The sequence below is a fragment of the Rhinopithecus roxellana genome, chromosome 12, assembly GCF_007565055.1.
Source record: "Rhinopithecus roxellana isolate Shanxi Qingling chromosome 12, ASM756505v1, whole genome shotgun sequence".
In the NCBI taxonomy this organism is placed as follows: Eukaryota; Metazoa; Chordata; class Mammalia; order Primates; family Cercopithecidae; genus Rhinopithecus; species Rhinopithecus roxellana.
The window spans coordinates 129,418,160-129,442,736 of NC_044560.1; the positions used below are offsets into that span (position 1 = coordinate 129,418,160).

At 43.7% G+C, this 24,577-nt stretch overlaps 1 protein-coding gene across 5 annotated transcripts; it reads left to right on the top strand.

The window, feature by feature from the left end:
- The first annotated feature begins 1,344 nt into the window (after positions 1-1,344).
- Positions 1,345-20,573, top strand: LOC104654344 (pregnancy-specific beta-1-glycoprotein 3-like). 5 transcript variants are annotated; one of them, XM_030912744.1, is made up of 6 exons: positions 1,345-1,534; positions 2,749-3,108; positions 11,694-11,972; positions 12,373-12,627; positions 18,139-18,222; positions 20,091-20,573. In XM_030912744.1, exons 1-5 carry the CDS (start codon positions 1,471-1,473, stop codon positions 18,180-18,182), a joined length of 1,002 nt encoding a protein of 333 aa, XP_030768604.1. In that variant the 5' UTR covers positions 1,345-1,470; the 3' UTR covers positions 18,183-18,222; positions 20,091-20,573. The 5 variants fall into 5 exon arrangements, with proteins under 5 accessions (XP_030768604.1, XP_030768603.1, XP_030768601.1 ...); XM_030912743.1 differs by having other exon boundaries at positions 20,159-20,573; XM_030912741.1 differs by lacking the exons at positions 18,139-18,222; positions 20,091-20,573 and adding exons at positions 8,684-8,962; positions 16,491-16,596 and having other exon boundaries at positions 1,375-1,534.
- The last annotated feature ends 4,004 nt before the right edge of the window (positions 20,574-24,577 follow it).

A 24,577-nucleotide genomic window follows, 5' to 3' on the forward strand; every position in this document is an offset into this window, starting at 1 on the left:
AGCCCGTGCTCCATCTGTCCTGTTCTCTGGGGCATCCCAGGCCAAGACTAGCGCTGACACAGAAGAGAGGCTGCCTGAGGGCCCACAGCCTCCCTGGGAATCAGTCAGGCACCCTGTGAACTGCCTGACCGCTGGACCCCAAGGGGCTCAGAGCACTTGTGATGGTCACACACAGGCACCATCCAGGATGTGGCCACCTACCCCCGGCTGTCCCTTGGGAAGACAGACCTCTCCTGTATCCCTGCTGGGAGAAGGGGGTATTATTGCTCTTTGCTCCCAAAATTCAACTCATACTCACCCGCCCTCTCAGGTATGAGCAATGTCCCTTCAGGCAGGCTCTCTGGCGACTGCCTGTTCCTCCTCTACAAAGAGCAGCTCGGCCAGGTCAAAACCCTCAGGACAGACCCCTGGGTATGTCAGCACATGTAGGGCTGAGCCTAGCACGACCATGGAGTAAGTAGGGATGAATCTCTCCAGCTCTAAACCCCTGCTCTGTCCCAGCCTCCCCTTCCTGCATCTCAACGAGCCATGTTCCACGGGGTTCCTGGGTAACTCTCTACTCCCTCTTGCACCACCACGGGAAGGTGTGGTGACTACAGGACAATCAGCTGGGCAGAGAAGAGAGGACACCAGAGATGGTCAGGAAGAAATGAGAAACCCTGAGCCCCAGCTCAGCCACCAGACCCCAGGGAGCAATAGAGTGACTGAGAACTGTCCCTTTGACCATGGGACTAACAGCCCCCACTGAGCAACCAGCACAGGCCTCTCCTCACAAGAAGCATGAGAGATTCACCCTGTACACCTCCAGGAAGGACAGTTTCCTCTGGGACACCCAGGTCCTGAATATCCACCCTTGGAAGTTGCACTCAGGCTGGACACAGTTAGAGAAAGGAAGGGTCCCTCTCATCAGCCAACACACAGCTCACCCACAGCACAAAGGGGTGTCCATGTGACAGGGACCTGGTGGAGCTCCAGCCTCCTGCACTGAAGGGGAGAGCCAGAAGGGGAGGAAAGAGGGCAAAAGGCATGAATGTGCACCTGACCCAGAGCCATGGGGACAGCAGGAGACTGAGGCCCAGGACTGTGCTTGCCCAACCTACAGGGTATGTGTGTGACTGTGTGTGTCTGTGTGCATCTCTTTTGTGTGTGTGTTTGTGTTTCTGCACATAGTGTGTGTCAAGGTTTGGTGACAGAATCACTGCTGAAAAAGGCAGAGGCCTCCACAATTCCCAGGGACCTGACATACAGACAAAAGGAAAAAGAGGAGGGACAAGGAGGCAGGACTGAGAGGGGAGGGGACAGAGACATGTCCTGGGCACAGACCCCACCCATGAGCCTGAGAAGTGCTCCTGCCCCGGGAAGAGGCTCAGCACAGAAGGAGGAAGGACAGCACAGCTGACAGCCGTGCTCAGAAAGATTCTGGATCCCAGGTTCATCTCCACGGAGAAAAACACGCAGGCAGCACAGACCATGGGGGCCCCCTCAGCCCCTCCCTGCACACTACACATCACCTGGAAGGATCTCCTGCTCACAGGTGAGGAGAGAACTTCCTGGGAGAGGATAGGAGGAGGAAGCAGAATGATTGGATGGGGTCTCCTGGAGAGGTTGGGGTTCTAAAAAATAAAAGGAGTCAGCACTTTGGGAGGCTGAGGTGGGCGGATCATGAGGTCAGGAGTTCAAGACCAATCTGCTCAACACAGTGAAGCCCCATCTCTACTAAAAATACAAGAAATTAACCAGGTGTGGTGGTGTGCTCCTGTAATCCTAGCTACTCGGGAGGCTGAGGCAGGAGATTTGCATGAACCTGGGAGGCAGAGGTTGCAGTGAGCCGAGATCGCAACACAACACACCAGCCTGGGCGACAATACAAGATTTCATCTCAAAAAAAAAAAAAAAAAAAAAAAATACAGGAAAGAATTCTCTATTGGAGCCTGGATAGGGGAGAATATAACTGAGAGGGACAGGGGTCAAAACAGGAAAATCACATTGAACTGGAATTGGTAAGAGGTAGGAAAATCTCAAGTGTTTTGTTTTCCTGTTCAATCATCACTGGCCACCACATTTTGAAAAATTATAATAATAACTATTATCAGATGACACTTCAAATGAAAATATAAGCAGGGCATGAAACACTGTAGTCAGCAAAAAACTTCAACAATTGGGGAAAGAAAAAAAAAAAAACACCCCAGGCGTGGAGGGCCCTGGGAACTCTCACATCTACAGGAGTCTGCAGCCTGCCCGAGGCACTGAGGTGCAACCAAGATCAAAAGTCCCTGTCCTCACGGAGCTCATGCTCTTATGGGGAAGAAGACAGACATGTAAAGACATCTAGAATGTGAGGTCAGGTGTTGACAAGAGCTCTGGAGGGAGCAGAGCAGGGAAAGGTCAGAAATGGAAGACCCAGGGTCTCTGAAGGAGGTGTCAGGAAAGAAGTCTAAGGATGACCTTATGTAAGCACGACCTCAGGGCAGTGTGGAGGGAGCCATGCAGACCCCTGGGCAAGAGGATGCCAAACAGAAAAGTGCCAACATCGGAAGTGATGAAGGAATGGGGGTCATGCTGCTGACCTTTATCCAGTAAGACAGTAGGACACACACACAGACAAAAGGTGTGTGTGTGTGTTTGTGAGTGTGTGTGTGTGTGTTTTCAAGGCTGATGATTGAACAGATATTCTCAGGACCCAGGGCTCCATATTTTCATTCCCATAAATAGGTCTCAATATTGACTGATGCTCTCTCCACCTCCTAGCATCACTTTTAATCTTCTGGAACCCGCCCACCACTGCCCAAGTCATGATTGAAGCACAGCCAAACAAAGTTTCTGAGGGGAAGGATGTTCTTCTACTTGTCCACAATTTGCCCCAGAATCTTGCTGCCTACATCTGGTACAAAGGGCAAATAATGGACCTCCACCATTACATTACAGCATATGTAATAGACACTGATACAATTATATTTGGGCCTGCATACAGTGGACGAGAAACAGTATATTCCAATGCATCCCTGCTGATCCAGAATGTCACCCAGAAGGACACAGGATCCTACACCATACAAATCATAAAGCGAGGTGATAGGACTGAAGCAGTAACTGGACGTTTCACCTTATACCGTGAGTGATTCCACATGATCGCTGGGTGTTGGCGGGTGGGGGTCACTTCTACTTTGCACACACAGGATGGTCAGGCCTGGACTGTGCCTGTGTGCCTCTCTGCGTTATGTCCCATGTTCAACAAATCAGAATTCCTTTCCTGCCTCCAGACCCTGCAGACACTTGCTGCACAGGAAGGATAGTCTGATGGGGGATGTGCTCAGCAGGAAGAGATCAGTCTCAGCCAAGCACCTCATGCCCTCTTCATAAACTTGACCCTGAGAAAGACCCTGGAGAACTGAGTAGGGCTTTACCTAAGGGGCCCCTTGAGATATTCTCAGAGAAGCTCAGCCCTAGAAGCCTCAACCCCAGACCTCTGTCCCTAAATCCTTACTCTAGATAAAGCTGAGGAGCCTGAACTAGGGCTGGTTTGTGGCAGGGCTTACTGGGACAAAGAATTTACCAGGTGCCTGAGGACTGTGTCTCCTGGAGCTGCTCACCAGCCAGGGCTCAGCCCTCAGAGCCTCATCTGGGCAAGGACAGAGCTTTCTTCACCTGAGACTCAGAGGGGAGAGGACAGAAAGACAAGCTTTGTAGACCATCAGCCAACTGCCTTGTGAGGTTTAGGACACTCCATAGAAAGTCTAATGTCCTCAGAAGCAGAAACAGAAGAGAGAAAATGTACCCGGTAGCAGTTTGTCCACAGGGATCTGACCTAAAGGTGCTCTCTCATGGAAGTGAATGACAATAAATGCTGTTTGTGTGAGCACCTCCACTGTGCCAAGCATTAGGTCGGGTGACTGTGAATAATTTAGTTTATTCACAGATAGTATGAAAAGCCACAGTCCTTTTGCCATTTAGCTTATTTCACTGAGAGAAAACTGAGGCACAGGAAGACACAGTCACTGAACCAGAGTCACACAAACACAAAAGGCAGATCAGGGTCACATGAGGTCTGTCTGCAGCCACAGGCCCATCCTCTCCTCCACCAGAAGTGAGGAATCCTTGGGTTCCAAGGACCCCATAGTCATTTATTGGCTCAAATCCTCGCTTCTTAGGCATCCAAACATCAGAGGAGTGAGAACAAATGCTCAGCTGATTAGTCTGTGCTCCAAAACTAAGTCACCTGCCTCAACTGTCAGTCAGTGCAAAAAATGTCCAGGCCTCCCCTGCATGTCTTAACCCCTATCACTGAACTTGAAATCCTGTGTTTCCCAAAGTGTCCATGTCACTGGCATGACAGGATAAAAGAGAGGACCTTGTTTTCATTCCCCACTCACACCCTGCACCAGCACAGGTCTAGTAAGAGACACACACTCAGGAGCTCTCACATAACAAATGAAGGAATTGAATGAAGTAATGAATGATCCATAACCTCTTGAGAGACTGGATCTTGGATGCAGAAACTTAGGAAGTTCTAGCCACACCTGTCCCTTCTCCTTCAGAGGTTGACACCCATGTTTCATCCCCCCACTACCTCTTGCCCCTAGAGCCACTCCACCTCATGTGTAACTCTGAATCTCCTTGGCCTCTGGAGAGTTTTGAGGGCTCCCCGATCCTGGACGGTGGAACTGGGGGCACCTGGTCCCTGGGGTTTCTGAAGTCACTGTGGCCCCCGCTGTTCACTGCCATGCTGTCTCTGCCTCTCTCTGCTTCTCTGTGTCCCTCATCTTGCCCCACTTCATTCTACCTGGCAAGCCCTGTCCTGCACAGCTTCTTCCTCCACACCTAGGCCTTCCCCAGACAATCCCTCTAACTAGGCTGACTGTTCTGTTCCCTTCAGGCTAACACTGTGGCCTGGCCTACCTCCCAGGAAATAAGAAAGGCACAGAAATCACCTGGAGTTTCCACTCCTGCCAGGCTTCATCTCGAGCCAATGACCTGAGGTCATTAAGAGAATGAGCTTCCACTGTATCCCCATCCAGGGCTCTGTGCCTTTGTGAGGCTGATCTGTGGACAAGACCATGGGACAGGGACAGACAACTCCTCCATCCACTCTTATAATTCCCAGACAAGTTCTTCTGGCCTCTTGCAAAAACAAAACCAATTTATCCTGATGATGATTTGCAGTAAAGAAAGATTTTAATGACTCCAAGTCTGCCAAACAGGAGGATGGAGGTTTATTATTACTCAAATCAGCCTCCCTAGTTGATCAGGGGTTAGAGATTTTCAAGGATAGTTTCAGGGGCACAGGACTAAAAAATGGGTACTGCTGATTGTTTGAGGATGGAATCATGAGGGCGGAGGGAAATGATTTGTTTGTGCTTGAATCTGCCTCTAGGTGGGGACCTCGTGACTGGCTGAGCCACTAGTCATGGGTATGGATGAGGTCAGCTGGTTGCCAGAATGCAAAGAATGAGAAACATCTCAAAAGACCAATCTCAGGTTCTACAATAGTGATGTTATCTATAGGAGCAAACAGTTACAAATTTTGTCAACTCTGGCCAAATGACATTTGAGCAGTAATGGATTATAGAAACTGTGCCTACATTTTAGCAGAACTCAGTTCCCTCCTATAATCTTACTCTCATGGTCTTTCACCAGTTTTACAAAGGCAATCGCTGGGCAAAGTAAGGGTATTAGTTTTATGGAGGAACTATTATCATTCTTGCTTCAAAGTTAAGACATAAATTAAATTCCTCCCATGGTTAGCCTGGCCTATGTCCAGGAATGAGTGAAGACAGCCAGCCTGAGACTAGATGCCAGATGGCGTCAGCCATGCTAGTTTGCTGTCACTGTTGGAATCTTTGCACTGACTCACCAGGGTGTCAGAGGCTGGACATGTCTACAGTCTCCAAAGCCCATGGGCTGATTTCACCAATTTCACTCGTGACTCTATCCTCAACCTACCATGGAACTCACATTCTCCAGTCACTTCCTAGAGACTTCTGGTTTCCTGTCAGGCATATAACGACCTTGAAATTTGTCACTTGGTTCTAGCAGTAAGTAAAAACCTGAACAAACTCAAAAGTCAATAACTTGTTAAAATCCCTCAGAGATGGCCAGGCACAGTGGCTCACACCTGTAATCCCAGCAGTTTGGGAGGCCAAGGTGGGTGGATAATGAGGTGAGGAGATCGAGACCATCCTGGCTAACATGGTGAAACCCCGTATCTACTAAAAATACAAAAAATTAGACTGGCGTGGTGGCGGGCAACTGTAGTCCCAGCTACTTGGGAGGCTGAGGCAGGAGAATGGCATGAAACCGGGAGGCAAAGCTTGCTTGAGCCAAGATCGTGCCTGGAAAACAGAGCAAGACACTGTCTCAGAAAAAAAAAAAAAAAAAAGTGCTGTTAGAGAAATGAAAAATGCTTTTGATGCTTACTGGTAGACTGCACACAGCTGAGGAAAGAATCCCTGGCTTGAGGATGTGTGAATAGAAACTTCCAAAACTGAAACAGGAAAGTTCAAAAAGAGTAGGGGGAGAAATGTGGAACAACACATTCAACTTCATATTTAATGCTTTGTATTGACAATAGCAATTTCTAAATGTTGTAGTTGTGAGACAACCGCCAAGGCTATAACATACACGTAATGGGAAAACTGGTGGATTCGGGGACCTGTTGGAAGTGGCCAGGTGGGTGTTATCTGATGGTTTTACTGCCTGTGCCACACACAATTGTTTCCTCATGATGATGCCATTTTCATAAGGTGGGGTTCTTCGTGTGGGGGACACATGAGCCAATGGCATCTCACTTAGACTCTTCCTAATTCACACAAACTGAAACTCTAGTTGTATTTCCTGAGGTTAAGAGAAAATGAAGAAAGCATTTCACATACCTGTTTTGAGCTCCTCCCCATTTTTTCCTAACTCTGCACAGAAATTAGAAACAGGGAGTTCTTTCTATATTTACTAACATAACACACATCACTTCTTTTAATTCAGCATCATTCCTCCCTTTATGTAATAGACACACTGGCCAGTTCTGTCCTTTTAATGGGACTCTCTCTACTTAAGGAGTTGCTAATTTCAAGTCAACTTTGGCATCTTTCTTTGAGCATAATGTGATCCTGCTGGAATTCACTCCACACCTAAACCTTAATTGGGTATCAAGAGAAATACTACTACCGGCAGTTGATCTTAGATATTTGGACTATCAGTAAAAATTTCCACTTATGACAACATTTTAATGTTTCCTCCAAATATTTTTTTGTTTTGTTACTAGAATCAGAACATAACATGAGGTCTAAACTCCTGATAAATTTTTATGGGAAAATTACTGTATTACAAACTGAGTATCCCAAACCCAGAATCCAATATCTGAAATGCTCCAAAATCCAACACTTCGGACTGATGTGGTGACAAAAAGAAGTGCTCACTGGAGCATTTTGGATTTTAAATTTTTCAGATTTGGGATGCTAACCCAGTACATATACTGCAAATATTCCAAAATAAAAAAAGTTAGAACTCCAAAACACTTCGCTTTAAGCTTTTTGCATAAATAACACTTTATCTGTATGAACTATAGATATGAAGCTCTACCGGAGATCTCTAGAATCTCCTCATCCTGCATAACTGAAACCGCACACACACAGAACAATGCCCTATTCCCACGATCCCAGCTACTGGAAACTACTATTCTACTCTCTGATTCACTCTGGAATCCACTGAGATGAGGCACATAGAGTAGACAGACTCATAGAATCAGAGAGTAGAATGTCTAATGAGAGAAAGTATCTGCAAGACTTCTTCCCAAATATTGGTCTAATAGCCACCAAACACATAGGGTCCATGAGGGCCAGACTTCCATCATCAGTTCATGTTCACCCTTTCCACCAGTTAGTTCTGCATTTGCAAATATCCACATGTATTTCTAGAAAGATCCACATGGTCCTCACCTGCCCTCTACAAGGGGAAGGGAAGACCATGGACCCAGAACAGGGAACATGGTCTTGGTCCAAACCTATCAGCTCTTGCCTGTTGCCTTCACTCTTCATTCCTTGGACTCAGCTCTATCTTTAGAGGTCACTGGCTCAAGTCAGTCACTATGAGATGGCTGGGAAAACTGCCCAACGTTGTGGCTCCACTGCCTGATGACCGAACTGACCTCCAGGCTTGACTCTGGTCTCCCCTGTGCTATTTCTGTTGAAGTACTGAGTCCCAAGCCAGGCTTTCCAGTACCCAAAGGGTTTAAGGACAATGGGAAGTTCCATCATCCATCTCTAGGATGTCCTTGGAAAGGGAAGCTGCAGAGAAAACATACCTTGGGGGACAAAGTAAGACTGAAACAAAGAAGATTCCAGCACTGCATGCTCCAGGTGAGGACCACAGGGTGGGCCAGGCAGGCAGTTGGAGAGGGAGGGACTCAGAGAGGCACCAGGAGCTGTGACTGCTGGTCCCATGTCTTTCCATGACCTAATACTGCTGCTCAATTCACACTTGAGAAAGTCTGTGCTTCTCCCACATAAAGCAGGCAGACTTACAATCTCTGAGCCCTCAGATTGCCATGCATCTCTCTTGTAACACAGACTCCTGCCATGGGTTTTTAAGGAGTTGTGTGGGCTGGGAGGTGGGAAATGCCAGCTCTGATTGAAAAATGTCTTAGGAGGAATCAAATGTGCCACACAGGGCAATCTTCTCTCTGTTATCTTCACAGTGGAGACTCCCAAGCCATTTATCTCCAGCAGTAATTTACACCCCAGGGAGAACGTGGAGACTGTGATCTTATCCTGTGATCCTGACACTCAGGATGTAAGCTACCTGTGGTGGATAAATGGTCAGAGCCTCCCTATCAGTCGCAAGTTGCAGCTGTCCAAAACCAACAGGACCCTCGTTATATTTGGTGTCACAAAGGATACTGCAGGACCCTATGAATGTGAAATGAAGAACCCAGTGAGTTCCAGCCGCAGTGACCCAGTCACCCTGAATCTCCTCCGTGAGTATCTTCTAATCCTCTGTGAACCAGGCTGCCATCCCAAATACACATGGCCAGAGGCCAGGCCTCTCAGTCCCTCTCAGGTGTAAGTACAGAGACCTTTACCCCTGGACATCAAAGATGGCCATGACTTCCTGCCCCAGGCAAACCAGAGTAGGCTTAGGCTTGAACAAAAATTGGAGAGAAGAGGCTACTCCTGTCATGGGAGAATCAGGGTCCACAGATTATGATGGGAGAAACAGGTAAATGTCTCAGGGTCCAGATCAGTGAACACAGCAGGGATCTGGCTGGGACTTCAGTGTTGTGATTTAGCTCACAGGGTCACTCTGGTCCTTCCACAGACCAGGATTTTCTCTTCCCTCTGACATCATCACCTGTGAATTTATTCTCTTTGTTCTAGATGGTCTAGATGCCCCCACCATTTTTTCTTCATACACCTATTACCATACAGGGGAAATTCCCAAGCTCTCCTGCCTCACAGACTCTCACCTACTGGCAGAGCATTCTTGGCTGATTGATGGGAAGTTACAGCAATCAGCACAAGTGTTCTTTATCCCCCAAATCACTAAAACATACACAGGGGTCTATGTCTGTTTCATCCATAACTCAGCCACTGGGTGGAACAAATCTCATAATCGAGAGGATCATAGTTCCTGGTAGGTGGATCCCTGGAGCATTGGCAATATGTTTTCCAGTGAAGTCTATCTGGCTATCAGGAAAGAGCCACCTGCCCTCTGCAAAGAGAGAGGGGAAATCAAAAACACAAGACAGGGAATATGTTTCTGATCCAAACCACCAGCTTTTGCCTGTCCCCTTCACTCTCTAGATCATTCTTTAGATTATACACTAACAGTGAACAATCTGAAAGGAAATTAAGAAAACAATTTCAATTCACATTAACATCAAAAGGAATAAAATATTTTGGAATAAGTTTAATCAAAAGGTTGTAGGGGTATATCCTGAAAACTACAAAACATTACTGAAAGAAATTAAAGATGACATCAATATGTGGAAAGCCATTTCATTTTCACGGATTGGAAGAATCAATATTGTTAGGAAGACAATACTACCCAAAGTGAGCTGCAGATTCAACACAACCCCTACCAGAATCCCAGTAACATATTTTGCAGAATTACAAAAATCTGTCCTAAATTTGACCTGACAGGCTCTTATTGATGACTGCCACAGCAGAGACACTGAGAAAGGATGCAACCATAAAAAGGTGGAAAGATTTGATGACATAGAAAATAGCAATCAGCCTTTATCACATCCCAAAGCCTTCAAAAATATACAAGTGCAGCGTGACCAGTATGGAACTGACCAAAAACTAATCACCAAGCTAGAAATGTAGTGAGAGAAAAAAAAAAGGGTGTTAGAAGAATGTATTTGGATAATCACCTCCCACTTTGGCGTACTAATCTGATGCTGAAAAGGAATGCTCACTGGAGCATTTTAGATTTTGAATCTTTCAGATTTGGGATGCTAAACCAGTAAGTATATGACAAATATTTCAGAATCAAAAAAAATCAGAAACCCAAAACACTTTTTTTCCTAAGTCTTATGCATAAGAAACACTCAATCTGTGTGAACTATAGGCATCAAGCTGTACAGCAGATCTCTAGAACCTCCCCATCTTGCATAACTGAAACTGCACACACATGAATAACTTCTGATTCTCCCCACTCCCAGTGCCTGGCAACCAGCAGTCTCTTCTCAGATTCACTCTGGAATCCACTAACATGATGTCCCTAGAGTAGTCAAACCCATGGAATCAGAGAGTAGAGTGTCCAGTGAAAGAAAATATTTGCAAAATTTCCCCCCAAATTTGTCTCATATCCATCAAACACACATGGTCTATGAGGACCAGATTTCCAGCAGTTCATTCCCACCCTTTCCACCAGTCAGTTCTGCATTTGCAAATGTCCACATGTGTTTCTGGAAAGATCCACATAGTCCTCACCTGCTCTCTGCAGAAGGAGAGGAAACTTAAAGAACCCTGAACAGGGAACATGGTTCTGCTCCAAAGCCACCAGCTCTTGCCTGTCCTCTTCACTCTTTCTACATCATTCCTTGCACTCTGCTCTATCTTTGGAGGTCACTGGCTCAACTAAGTCATCATGAAACACCTGGAGAAAACTGCCCCACCTTGTGCCTCCACTGCCTGATGACTGAACTGACTTCCAGGCTTGACTCTGGTCTCCCCTGTCTTATTTCTGCTGAAACATGCAGTCCTAGGCCAGGCTGCTCAGTATCTTCAGGGTTTCAGGACAATGGGAAGTGCCATTATTACTAATCTCTAGAATGTCCTTGGAAATGGAAGCTGCAGAGAAATCACATCTAGGGGGGCAAAGTAGGATGGAATTTGAAAGGGGCACAGCAGTTGCACATTCCAGGTAAGGAACCCAAGGTGAGCTAGCCAGACAGCTGATTAGAGAAGGACTGGGAGGGGTACCAGGTGCTCTCACTCCCACTGACGTGTCTGTCCATGACCCAACATTGCTGCTCAATTCACACTTGAGAAAGTCTGTGCTTCCATAAGACAGAGCAGGCGGCCACACAGTCTTTGAGCCCTTAGATCATCATGCATCTGTCTTGTGACACATCCACCAGCTATCGGTTTTCAAGGACTCAGGTGAGCTGAGAGGTGGGAAATGCCAACTCTGATTGAAGGATGCCTGTGGAAGAATCAAAGGTGCCACACAGGACAATCTTCTCTCTGTTATCCACACAGCGGAGCTCCCCAAGCCCTACATCACCAGCAACAACTTCAACCCCATGGAGAATAAGAATGTTGTAGCCTTAACCTGTGAACCTAAGACTCAGAACTACACCTACGTGTGGTGGGTAAATGGTCAGAGCCTCCCAGTCAGTCCCAGGCTAAAGCAACCCGGTAAAAACAGGTTCCTCATTCTACCCAATGTCTCAAGAAATGACACAGGACCCTATCAATGTGAAATACGGGACCGAGTTGGTGGCATGCGCAGTGACCCCATCACCCTGGATGTCCTCTGTGAGTATCTTTGGTTCCTCTGTGGGCCAAGTCACCAGCTTAAATCCAAACAAACAGAGGCAAGGCATCTCAGTGTCTCTCAGGTCCAAGTACAGACACTTTTATTTCTGGACACCCGAGCAGGCCATGACTCCCTGCCCTCGGAAAACCTGAGTAGGCACAGCCTTAACCAAGAATATAAGGGGAGGGGATGCTCTTGTCATGGGAGACTTGGGATCTACAGTCTCTGATGGCAGAAACAGGTGAATACCTCAGGCCTCAGCTCAGTGAACACAGAAGGGGTTTGGCTGGGATCTGAGGGTGTGTCTTGGTTCAGAGGGACACTGTGTCCCTTTAAGAGACCAGGAGCATCCCCTTCCCTCGGACGACATCACCTGTGACTTTATTCTCTTTACTCCAGATGGTCCAGATTTCCCCAGGATTTTCCCTTCATTCACCTATTACCATTCAGGAGAAAACCTCTACTTGTCCTGCTTCGCGGACTCTAACCCACCAGCAGAGTATACTTGGACGATTAACGGGAAGTTTCTGCAATCAGGACAAGTGCTCTCTATCCCCCAAATTACTACAACGCATAGCGGGAGCTATGGTTGCTGTGTTCGTAACTCAGTCACTGGCAGGGAACGTTCCACATTCAAGACGATCAAAGTCTCTGGTAAGTGGATCCCTGCATCACTGGCAATAGGGTTTTAGGTGGAGTCTATCTGGCTTTCAGAGAAGAGTCAGGAAATCAATTTTTATTCCCAGTCTGTGCCCCATGGGCAGAAGCAAATCCTAAATTCTCCTCCTGAACCCTCCCAATTTGTCTCTACAGACTCTCTTCTGCTTGTTCTTCTGTTTTTTCATGGCTGACCTTGTGTCCAACCTGAGAATGGTAGGGAGGGGGCTTTGTCAGCCCTGAGCCCTATATGGTGGAAGAGGCTTCACAGAGGGAAAAGGAGAGTCCTCAAGATCAAGTAGCTTCTTGCTGTCACCAACACATCCCTTTCCGCTACATCTTTGTTTTCTTTTACCTACTCCATGTGCTACAAGGAACATGTGAGGTTTTGAAACAAGCTCACATTTTTCCTCCAAATGAGAGGAGGAAGCCCCTTGGATGAGAGAGGGGCAGCTCCAACCGCTCCCTGCTCTGCTCCAGGCTTCTCGGGTGACTGGCCCTGCCTGACTCCACCTGGGGTGGGACAAGCATGTGTGGAGAAAGAGCCCTGGTGGCCTGTCCTGAATTCGGCTAAATCAAGCTGTCATTTGAAGTGAAGCCTAGGCTGCAGGGAAATAAGAAGAGAGGGAGCCTCGGGGCAGACCCTTGAGCTGTGTCCTGGTTCTGAAGTCACTGGCTGTATGAGGCTGTGGGCACAGCACGTGGCACACAGCACAGAGGACAGTGAGTGATGCACACTTGGAGAAATAGTGAGAATCACCTCTGGGCCTCTGCATGGCAGGAAAGGGGCAATGCCAAAAAGTGTGTATTTATAGAGAGGGTAAGACTGCCAGACACTTTATATATGTCTAATATATCATTAACTATTTCTAATTGTGTAATTTAGTGTTGTATAACAATCACACTATCCATTTCCAGATCTTTTTCCTTTTACCATATGAAACCTCTTTACCTGATAAACAGTAACTCTCACTCCTTCTCCCCCTAACCCTTAGCACCCATCATTCTACTTTCTGTTTCTATGTAACTGGCTACTCTATCTTTCATAAATGGAATTATATAATAATTATCCTTTTGTGTCTGGCTTATTTCAGTCAGCATAATGTCTTCAAGGTTCATCCATTTTGCACGATGTATTGGAATTTTATTCCTTGTTAAGGTTGAATAACATTTCGATGTATAGTTATATCTCATTTGCCTATCCACTTATCTTTCAATGGACTTTTCCGTTGTTTCCTTTTTTGGCTATTGTGAGTAATGCTTCTCTGAACATCAATGTGCAAATCTTTCTTCAAATTTCTTTCAATTCTATAGGCAGTATGTCCAGAAGTGGAATTGCTGGATCAAATGGTAATTCATTGTTTAATTTTTTGAGAAACAGCCACATCACTTTTTACAGTGGCTATAACATTTCCCATTCCCATCAGCAATGCACTAGAGCTCCAATTTTTCCATCTATTTGAAAATACTTGTTGTTTTGTGTTGCTGTCATTGTTGTTATCAAAGCCATCCTAAAGTGTGTGAAGTGGTGTCACATTGTGGTTTTGATTTGCATATCTCTAAGTATTCATGACATTGAGGAACTTTGCATGGGCTTATTGGATATTTGTATATCTTCCTTGGAGAAAACTCTATTTTAATCCTTTGTTCATGTTTTAATTGGGTTTTTGGATGTTTGCTGTTGTTGATTTATAGGTTTTCATGTATTCTGGAAATTAATTTCTTATCACACTTATAATTTGCAAATATTTTTCTCATTTCATGGGTTGCCTTTTCACTCTCTTGATAATGTTCTTTGATATATGAAAAATTTTGATTTTTTTTTTTTTTTTTTTTTTTTTTTATTATACTTTAAGTTCTAGGGTACATGTGCATAACGTGCAGGTTTGTTACATATGTATACTTATGCCATGTTGGTGTGCTGCACCCATCAACTCGTCAGCACCCATCAATTCATCATTTATATCATGTATAACTCCCCAATGCAATCCCTCCCTCCTCCCCCCTCCCCATGATAGACCCCAGTGTGTGATGTTCCCCTTCCCGAGTCCAAGTGATCTCATTGTTCAGTTCCCACCTATGAGTGAGAACATGCGGTGTTTGGTTTTCTCTTCTTGTGATAGTTTGCTAAGAATGATGGTTTCCAGCTGCATCCATGTCCCTACAAAGGACGCAAACTCATCCTTTTTTATGGCTGCATAGTATTCCATGGTGTATATGTGCCACATTTTCTTAATCCAGTCTGTCACAGATGGACATTTGGGTTGATTCCAAGTCTAAGTCCAATTTATAAATTTTATTTGTTGCCTAAGCTTTTGATGTTACAACCAAGAAATCATTGTGAAATCCAATATCATGAAACTTTTCTCCTATGTTTTCTTCTAAGAGTTGTAGAGTTCTGCTCTTACATTTAGATCTTTGATCTATTGTGGGTTAATTTTTGTATATGATGTTAGGTAAAGGTTCCACTCATTCTTGCCTTTGGATATCCAGCTTTCCCAATATCGTTTAGTGAGAACGCTGTCCTTTCCCCATCAAACGATCTTGGCACACTCAATGAAAATCATTTGGCCATATATGCAAATATTTCTATCTGGGCTCTCTGTTCTGTTTCATTAATTTCTATGTCCTTTATGCCAGTACCACACTGTATTGATTACTGGGCCTTTGTAGTAAATGCTGAAATCAGGAAATGTGAGTCCTTCAGCTTCATTCTTCCTCTTCAGTTGTTTGTCTATTTAGAGTCATGAGATTCAATATAAATTTTAGGACAGATTTTTCTTTTTCGGCAAAAATGTCACTGAGATTCTGATAGGAATTGTATTGAATCTGCAGCTCACTTTGCGTAGCATTGTCCTCCTTACAATATTGAGTCTTCTAATTCATGAAACAAAGTGTCTTTCAATTTATTGATGTCATCTTTAAGCAATATTTTATGGATTTCAAGTATAATCATTTCACCTCTTTGGATAAACTTATTCCTAAATATTTTATTCTTTTTGATATTAATACAAATTAAATTTTTTTAATTTCCCTTTAGATTGTTCATGGGTAATGTATTGAAATACAATTGATGTTTGTTGATTTTGTATTGTGCAACGTTACTGAATTCATTTATTAATTCTAATAGGTTTGTTCCATCTTTAGGATTTTCTACATAAGAATTCAAGTTATCTGTGAACAGAAATAATTTTACTCCTTTCTTCCAATTTGAGTGTCCTTTTTTAAATTCTTGCCTAATTTTTCTGACTAGACCTTTCAGTACTACATTGAATAGAAGTGTCAAAAGCAGCATCCTTGTCTTGTTCCTGCTCATACAGGGAAAGCTTTCAGTCTTTATCTGTTGAGTATGATGTTAGCATTGGGTTTTTCACATATTGACTTTATGTTGAGGTCGTTTCCTTCCATTCTTAGTTAGAATGTTTTCAATACGAAAAAATATTGAATTTCATCAAATGCTTTTATTGATTCATTCTTATTACCGATTATAGCTCGCATGATGTTTTTGTGTTTTTCTAGGAATTTGTCTATTTCATCTAGGTTATCAAATTTTTTGACATACAATTATTAATAGTACTTTCATAATCATTATTTTATTATAAATGCTAGTAATCACTTCATTTTATTTTTTCTTTTCACTTGTTTTTTATTTTTTTTATCTTTTTTTTTTTCTTTGGAGAGAGAGACAGGCTCTCACTCTGTAGGCCAGCCCAGGCTGAAATGCAGTGGTGTGATTAGGGATCACTGCAGCCTCAACCACCTGGGCTCAAGCAATTCTCCTTCTTCAGCCTCCCAAGATACTCGGACTACAGATGCATGCCGCCATGCCCAGCTAATGGGCTTTTAATTTTTTTTTGTAGAGACAGGGTCTCCCCAGGTTATCTATGCTGGTCCAAACACCTGGCCTCAAGCAATCCTCCCATTGTGACCTCCCAAAATGCTAGGATTAAAATATGACCCAACATGCTCAGACTCCATTTTCATGTCTGATTTTAGTAATTTCAATCTTCTCTCTTTTTTCTTAGTCAGTCTAGTTAATGGTCGTCAATTTTGTTGATTTTATTTTGAAGAATCAACTTTCGTTTCACTAATTATTTTTTTTCCATTCTCCATTTTATTTTATCTACTCTAATCCTTATTGTTACCTTCATTCACTGTGCTTGGGTTTAGTTTGTTCTTCTTTCATATCATTAAGCATTAAAGTAGGTTGCTCGTTTGAGATCTTTCTTCCTTTTTAAAAGTAACAGTTTACAGTGATAAATTTCCTGCACAAGACTCTTAACTTCTCTGAACCTCTGGTTCCTCACCTGAAAATTGCAATGAGAGAGTTGCTTCATACCATTCTTTTAAAGGTTTACTGTAGTCAATGAAACAAGATGCCACACACAGAGGAACCAATGTCACCTGCTATATTACTACCATCGTCATTAGCCTTGAGGTCAAATAGTCCTAGAATCAAATGTCAGATACACCTATTACTAGCCATATGACACCAGGAAAGTTTTTACACTACTCAAAGCTTCTGTCTTTTCATTGGCAAAATGGAAATAATGTCTACCTGACAGGGTTATTGTGTGAATTAAATGAGGTACAGGTAAAGTATTTAGCACAGGTCCTGGCACATAGGACGTGCCCCTCAACAGTACCTATTTCCATATATATGTAGAAAAAGAGGTAATACATAAAACACAAGGACATGGTGACTGACTACTTGTGGGAGAGAAAAGAAAAAAGCTAAGTACAAAGAATCAAGCCTGGTATGTTAGTTTTTACCAACTGAGATGCATCCAGGATGGGATTAGACATATAAGATAATGTATCAGGGAAGACACTTGTGAGGGAATGTGGGGCAGGCATGAAGGTAGTGTGGGAGAACCCACAGACCACTATGCAAAGCTGACTCCTACGAAAAAGAAAGAAAAAGAATTTTTAGGTATCAATTCAGTTCTAAGAGAGTTTTTGCAAGGCTGATGGGGAGTCTTCCAATCAGTCACCCATGAAAGTAAAAGAGAGCCTCAGAGAAATAGGCTTGCTTTCACGCCCTTGCTGGGAGCCTGTGGGAAGGAAGGTTTCTGTGCAAAGGAGGTGGTGAATTTGAAATGCACTGACCTGGGCCTTCTGTCAATCATGTCAATCATGGAGACTTGGCAGGGTCTCATTCATGGTTGCCACACAGAGACACTGAGAAAAAGATGCAACCATGAAAAGGTGGAAAGGTGGAAAGTTCTAATGACATAGAAAATAGCAATCAGCCTTTCTCACATCTGGAAGCTTTCTGAGATATCTGAGTGCAGTAGAGAATTGACAGAGGACTGATCACCAACCTACAAACATGGTGAGAGGGTAAAAAACTGCAAGAATATAACCATCTCCCATCAATTTTCCAACAGAAATACTGCATTCCTTGAAGAAACAATTATAGAGTACCTCATGTTACATGCTTGTTCCTGAGGCTCCCCCCTGTAAAATAACATCATCTCCATTCCTTTTCATTTCTTTCCATGACAGCTCCTTCAGGAAAAGGACATATTCCTGGCCTTAATCCCATATAGCAACCGTGATGTCATTTCTGTATTTCAGGAAGACTGGCAGGTATGATGGTCTTTTCTCCTGTCTTGTTTCCTGCAGGGCTGACTGCCATGCTTGGGAGAGGGAAAAGACTTATTGGCCTGTATCTGGGACTGTATCTCCTCCTTCCTCCATTAAACTCCTGCTTCTCAGCACTAATTCCTGCAGTTCCCTTTCTCCCTAGCCTTTATGCTCCCTGTACCCCACTATCTTTTAGACATAATTATCTTCAGCCTCTGCTTATTTCTCAGATTCAAATGAGAAACACAATTTCACATTGTGAAACCCTCTTCATTATTTTTAACATCTCTCAATAGTGTAATTCTCTCCATTCCCATAAAGACCAACCACTTTTCAAAGTGTTTCTTGACTTCTTGTCTCCAGACTTTGAAACCTTCCTTGCATATGACTGCCTCATTACCTTTCTAAAATCTAGTTAATTCACTTAATCAAGAATGCCCAAGAGTTTACTCTAGCCTATTTGGTAAGTTCACACTTCTTCTATTTACTAATCCTTCTCACTTCCTTTACCTCTACTTCCTAGTATAATTCCTCCATCCTAATTAGAACTGTCTTTCTACACATCCCTGCCACTTCACCCATATAGACATACAATTCTTACTTCCAATGCTATGCCTAAAAACAGGGTGAAGTCCCCTCCACCATCTGCACTACAGACTTAACCACACCCTTCACCACAAGCAATCTCTGACCTTGTGGAGAACAAAGACTTTATGAATAGCCTGTGAACCTGAGACTCAGTACACAACTTATGTGTGGTTGAGACCTTTTCCTGGTGACCAATTCACGTGTTCAAAAAAGATACAGAAATGAAGAAGGCAAGGTCCCTACCCCAGGGGACATAAAGCCTAAGACAGGAAATGAAATCTGAAAATAATCATGATACCAAAATAGAAAAAAAGTGAAGGCCACAAGAAATCAGAGAAATCTGATGGGAAATATAGCTACACATTGGAATCACAGGAAAACATTTTTAAAAGGGGATACTCAAGCCCCACCCATGAGTTCCAGTTTAAAGCTCTGGGGAGGGACCCAGGCACTGGTACTTTTTAACTCTTCCCTGACACTACAAACATGTAACGAGGATGGAGAACTCTTCTTGTAATAGGTAGAACTTAAAACTAAATCAACATTTTCAGCTAGAAGTACTGGTATTACCTAAGGACCTTTTTAAACATACATAAGACTACACTTTTTGGTCCTAATTATTAATGGGCTACACCAAGAACTCAGTAATCCAGTTGGGAAACAGAAGCTGAATGGAAAAGCCACCTTATGTGATATGTTAAAATATATATAAAGCATTTTCAAATGAGTGATAAGTGATGCTAAACCTTCTCTAAATAATATTTATGGGAATGTTAATAATATGAGAATTCTAGGCTGGGCGCAGTGGCACACGCCTGTAATCCCAGCACTTTGGGAGGCTAAGGCGGGCAGATCATGAGGTCGGGAGATCGAGACCATCCTGGCTAACGTGGTGAAACCCCATCTCTACGAAAAATACAGAAACAAACTTAGTCGGGCATGGTGGCAGGCCCCTGTACTCCCAGCTACTCCAGAGGCTGAAACAGGAAAATGGTGTGAACCTGGTAGGTGGAGCTTCCAGTGAGCCGAGATCGTGCCACTGCTCTCTAGCCTGGGCAGCAAGCGAGACTCTGTCTCAAACAAAATAAATAAATACATTTTTAAAAATGAGTATTCTAAAAACTATATGAAATTGCTGGAAATCGAATATGTTATCAGTCATAGTGTCATGTGCCACAAAAGTAACTAGATTTCTATGTGAGCTGTGTCTTTACCATAACAAATCTAATGAAAATCAAATTAGATTTTTAACCACAGTGATTTTAAATATTTGCCATTCCCAGATAGTTGGTTTGACTCTTCCTCGAAGTATTTACAATCAGCTATAGTCCAAAATTGCTTTTTCTTCAAGGAGATATATGGAAAAGACTCTGACAATGACTCTTGAATGCAAGTTTCTGATAATTTCAAGATCATACCACTGGACTCTCTGAGAGCTGTTAAAATTTTAATGAACAGGCTGATACCTTCATGAAATTCAAGACAGAGAAGAAAAAAACTCAATTTCATTGGACAAAATAATCAAAAGGATAATGTTTTCATAATTTTTTATTTGAAAATGTGCTGATTCTTTGAATGTTTTATTCTCCAGATTTATGAACTTTCTCTTTTAAGCTATTTATACTTTACAGCAATTTGGTAAAGTATACTTTTGTAAACAAAACTTGAAATATTTGCTTTGTCTCCCTATCTGAGTATCCCAGAATTGGGAAACTATTCATGAGTATTCATATGCTTATGGTAATAAAGTTATTTGCACAAGTTCAGTAAGAATCTACTCTCTTTATAACAGAACACATTTGAAAACATTGGCTATATTACCAAGGTTTTTGACTGGGATGTTCTATTTGAGAATATACATAGAATAAACCCATAGGGAATGCAGGCAAAGTCTGAAGTTGGCCTTGGTTTGGCTTCCTAGTCTCAAGAGGTTTTTGGGAGTTTAATCTCAGAGTCCTATAAAACTTCTAGCAAAGCAAAGTTTAAAAAGATCCTCTATGGGCCACTGCTACTCTTGCTGCACTTAGGTAAAAAATCTAGGCAAGTTCGGTGAGACTCAACCAATTTTGCAAACAAATTCATCCTACTGCAATTATCTTTGGTAAAAATAGAGACTCCTATATAGAGAAAAATTATGTTGAAAAGAAAAACTGTAGTACACCTGTTACCAGACTGAACCACTGTTCCTTATCTTTGAGTATTTATAATCTACTGATAGACTGGACTGGACCCTGAAATCTTTTAGTTCTTCCAATTCAATTTTTTCCCCTGAAATCATTAAGAACAAGAACAGCTCTGTTTCTGAAGCCATATAATCTGGAGGTGGACAACTCAATGTAAATTTCATGGGAAAACTCTTGTGTCTGAGGTGTGGGCCACTCAGAGCTCACCAAATGTTCAAGACCATAACTTAGAGAAACTAAAACTGCAAACCACGACAACAAGTTGATGACTTTACACTGTGGACAGCTTTTCTCAAGGTGTCAGAACAAGATTATCAATCATGATGAGACTCTTACCTCTCTTAATTTGTCCTTGCTTATGCCTGTCTCCTTTGCTTCCCAGAATAATGCTGTACTTAGGATTTCACAAGAAGTAGCTTCTGAGAGTAAGTTAACAGTGTCAGATATATCACATCAACCACACTTTTTTTTTTTTAAGATGGAGTTTCTCTCTTGTTGCCCATGCTGGAGCGCAATGGCACAATCTTGGCTCACAACAACCTCCACCTCCTGGGTTCAAGTGATTATCCTTCAGTCTCCCTAGTAGCTGGGATTATAGGCATGCACCACCACACTTGGCTAATATTGTAATTTTAGTAGACGGTGTTTCTCCACGTTGGTCAGGCTTGTCTTGAACTCCTGACCTCAAGTGATCCACACGCCTCGGCCTCCTAAGGTGCTGGGATTACAGGCATGAGCCACCATACCTGGCCCACACATTTTTACATAACAAGACATCCTTTAGTCCACCCCAAAGCTGACGTTTGCTGCATCTTTAACACAACTTTTTCCTCAAATGTATCGAGTTATTTTTAGGCTTCCACTTCTATACTTGCCTATTCTTCTCGCTCTCTGTTTTAATTTAACATAGACATGCAATGCTAGAAAATAGAATTGCTCTCTACCAGCTTAACAGGGGGGAGCCTGTGCAGTTTCTGACACTTCTTGTTGCACATGGATAAATACATCGGGTATTACAGAGACTCAGTTGTAAAAATCAACAAATGTGCTGCCTGGTTAAAATGACTAGACTCTTCTGGCTTCTTCTTTATTCTATTGTAGTTGGTTTGCATCTTGCTTAAGGTGCGTACTCCAAACTCTTGATATTTTCATCCTGATAGTCATACTGGTAGTCTCCCTCATGTGGTGCAATCTACAAACATTTTTACTTCTGTGCAAATATTTGTGAGCAGCCATCCTTCAAATATCAAATTGTTTCTCTTGGGCTGGAATTCAAAAACTCAAAGAAATGTGTGTTTTATGGGCCAGACGCAGTGGCTCACATCTGTAATCCCAGCACTTTGGGAGGCAAAGGCAAGCGGATCACAAGGTCAGGAGTTCGAGATCAGCCTGGTCAATATGGTGAAACCCTGTCTCTACTAAAATTACAAAAATTAGCCTAGTGTGGTGCTGCGCACCTGTAGTCCTGTAGGGAGACCCCTGAAACCATTGCTATGGAATAGAAGATGAAATGCTCCTGATTATTGTAAATACAAAATTGCATGCAGGATTGTGTAAAGACAATGCCAGGTTGGGCTGCCACAATGAGCCAACAGTGTGTGATGTGCTTCCCCATGCAGACAGCCTATTAATAGATGTGTAGTCAGGGAGATTTCACATCACCAAGATTCCTATCCCAGAAAAGCAGATGTTCATAGCTCTGGGATTGGAATGCAACCCTTGTGGAGAGCCTATAAATGGACACATGAGGGGCACCTGTTCATATGGATAAGATAGGGTTACAAACACCCTTATCTTGCCACAGCTCTTCTAGGTCTCTTTAGAGTTAAGGCATACTCCCTTCTGAGAATTTTTTGGTTTAGCCGGTTGTCCAGCTTCACTTCCTGTTTCTATTGATTGTTTGCAAGCAGCTTTTCCTGCAACTGTCACTGCTGATTAATATCTTGCTAATCATAGGTTATGGATAGACTGTGTTACTGTTTTAAGGCTCTGTTAGAAATTGCTGATGCACACACTATGTTGTAAATTCTTATCTCTGTATACTGTACTTCTGCATACCGATGTTATGTTAAAGAATTACTTCATCCCCATGTGACCATCTCACCTCAGAATAAAACCACCCTAAATCCCTCACTAACCTACCCCTGCCCTCACTAAACTTAATAATAAATGCCGGTATATCCAGTGCATTGGGGGCACCACAGGACCAAAATGCAATCACCACCCCTGGACTCAGCTTTCACTACCTTCTGTGTGTCTTTTATTTCTTGACCTGCCTATCTGCCTGGGAACAAAGAAAGAGCCCTGTTGCATTGCGGGCTGCTGGCCAGATCCTGCAATATAATCCCAGCTACTTGGGATGCTGAGGCGGGAGAATTGCTTGAACCAGGGAGGCAGAGGTTACAGTGAGCTAAGATCGTGCCACTGCACTTCAGCCTCAGTGACAGAGCGAGACTCCATCCAAAAAAAAAAAAAAGAAGAGGGGGTGGTGTCAAGATGGTCAAATAGGAACAGCACCAGCTTCCAGCTCCCAGCATGAGCAGCACAGAAGATAGGTGATTTCTGCATTTTCAACTGAGCTACCAGGTTCATCTCACTGGGGTGTCTCGGACAGTGGGTGCAAGACAGTGGGTGCAGCCCAACGAGTGAGAGCCGAAGCAGAGTGAGGCACCGCCTCACCCAGGAAGTGCAAGGGGGATGGGAACTCCCTTTCCTAGCAAAGGGAAACCGTGACACACAACACCTGGAAAATAGGCTCACTCCCACCCAATACTGCGCTTTACCAAGGGTCTCAACAAATGGCATACCAGGAGATTATATCCCGTGCCTGGCTTGGAGGGTCCCACGCCCAGGGAGCCTGGCTCATTGCAAGCACAGCAGTCTGAGATCTAACTGCAAGGCAGCAGCAAGGCTGGGGGAGGGGCGCCACCATTGCTGAGGCTTAAGGAGGTAAACAAAGTGGCCAGAAAGCTTGAACTGGTTGGAGCCCACCACAGCTCAAGGAGGCCTGCCTGCTTCCGTGGACTCCACCTCTGGGGACAGGACGTAGCCAAAGAAAAGGCAGCAGAAACCTCTGTAGACGTAAATGTCCCTGTCTGACAGATTTGGAGAGAGTAGTGGTTCTCCCAGCATGGAATTTTTTTCTAAGAATGGACAGACTGCCTGCTCAAGTGGGTCCCTGACCCCTGAGTAGCCTAACTTGGAGACATCCCCCACTAGGGGCAGACTGACAACACACACCTCACACGGCCAGGAACACCTCTGAGATGAAGATTCCAGAGGAATGATCAGACAGCAACATTGGCTGTTCAGCAATATTCACTATTCTGCAGCCTCCACTGCTGATACCCAGGCATACAGGGTCTGGAGTGGACCTCAGGCAAACTCCAACAGACCTGCAGCTGAGGGTCCTGACTGTTAGAAGGAAAACTAACAAACAGAAAGGACATCCACACCAAAATCCCATCTCTAGGTCACCATCATTAAAGACCAAAGGTAGATAAAAGCACAAAGATGGGAAAAAAGCAGTGCAGAAAAGCTGAAAATTCTAAAAATCAGAGCACCTCTCAACCTCCAAAGGAACGCAG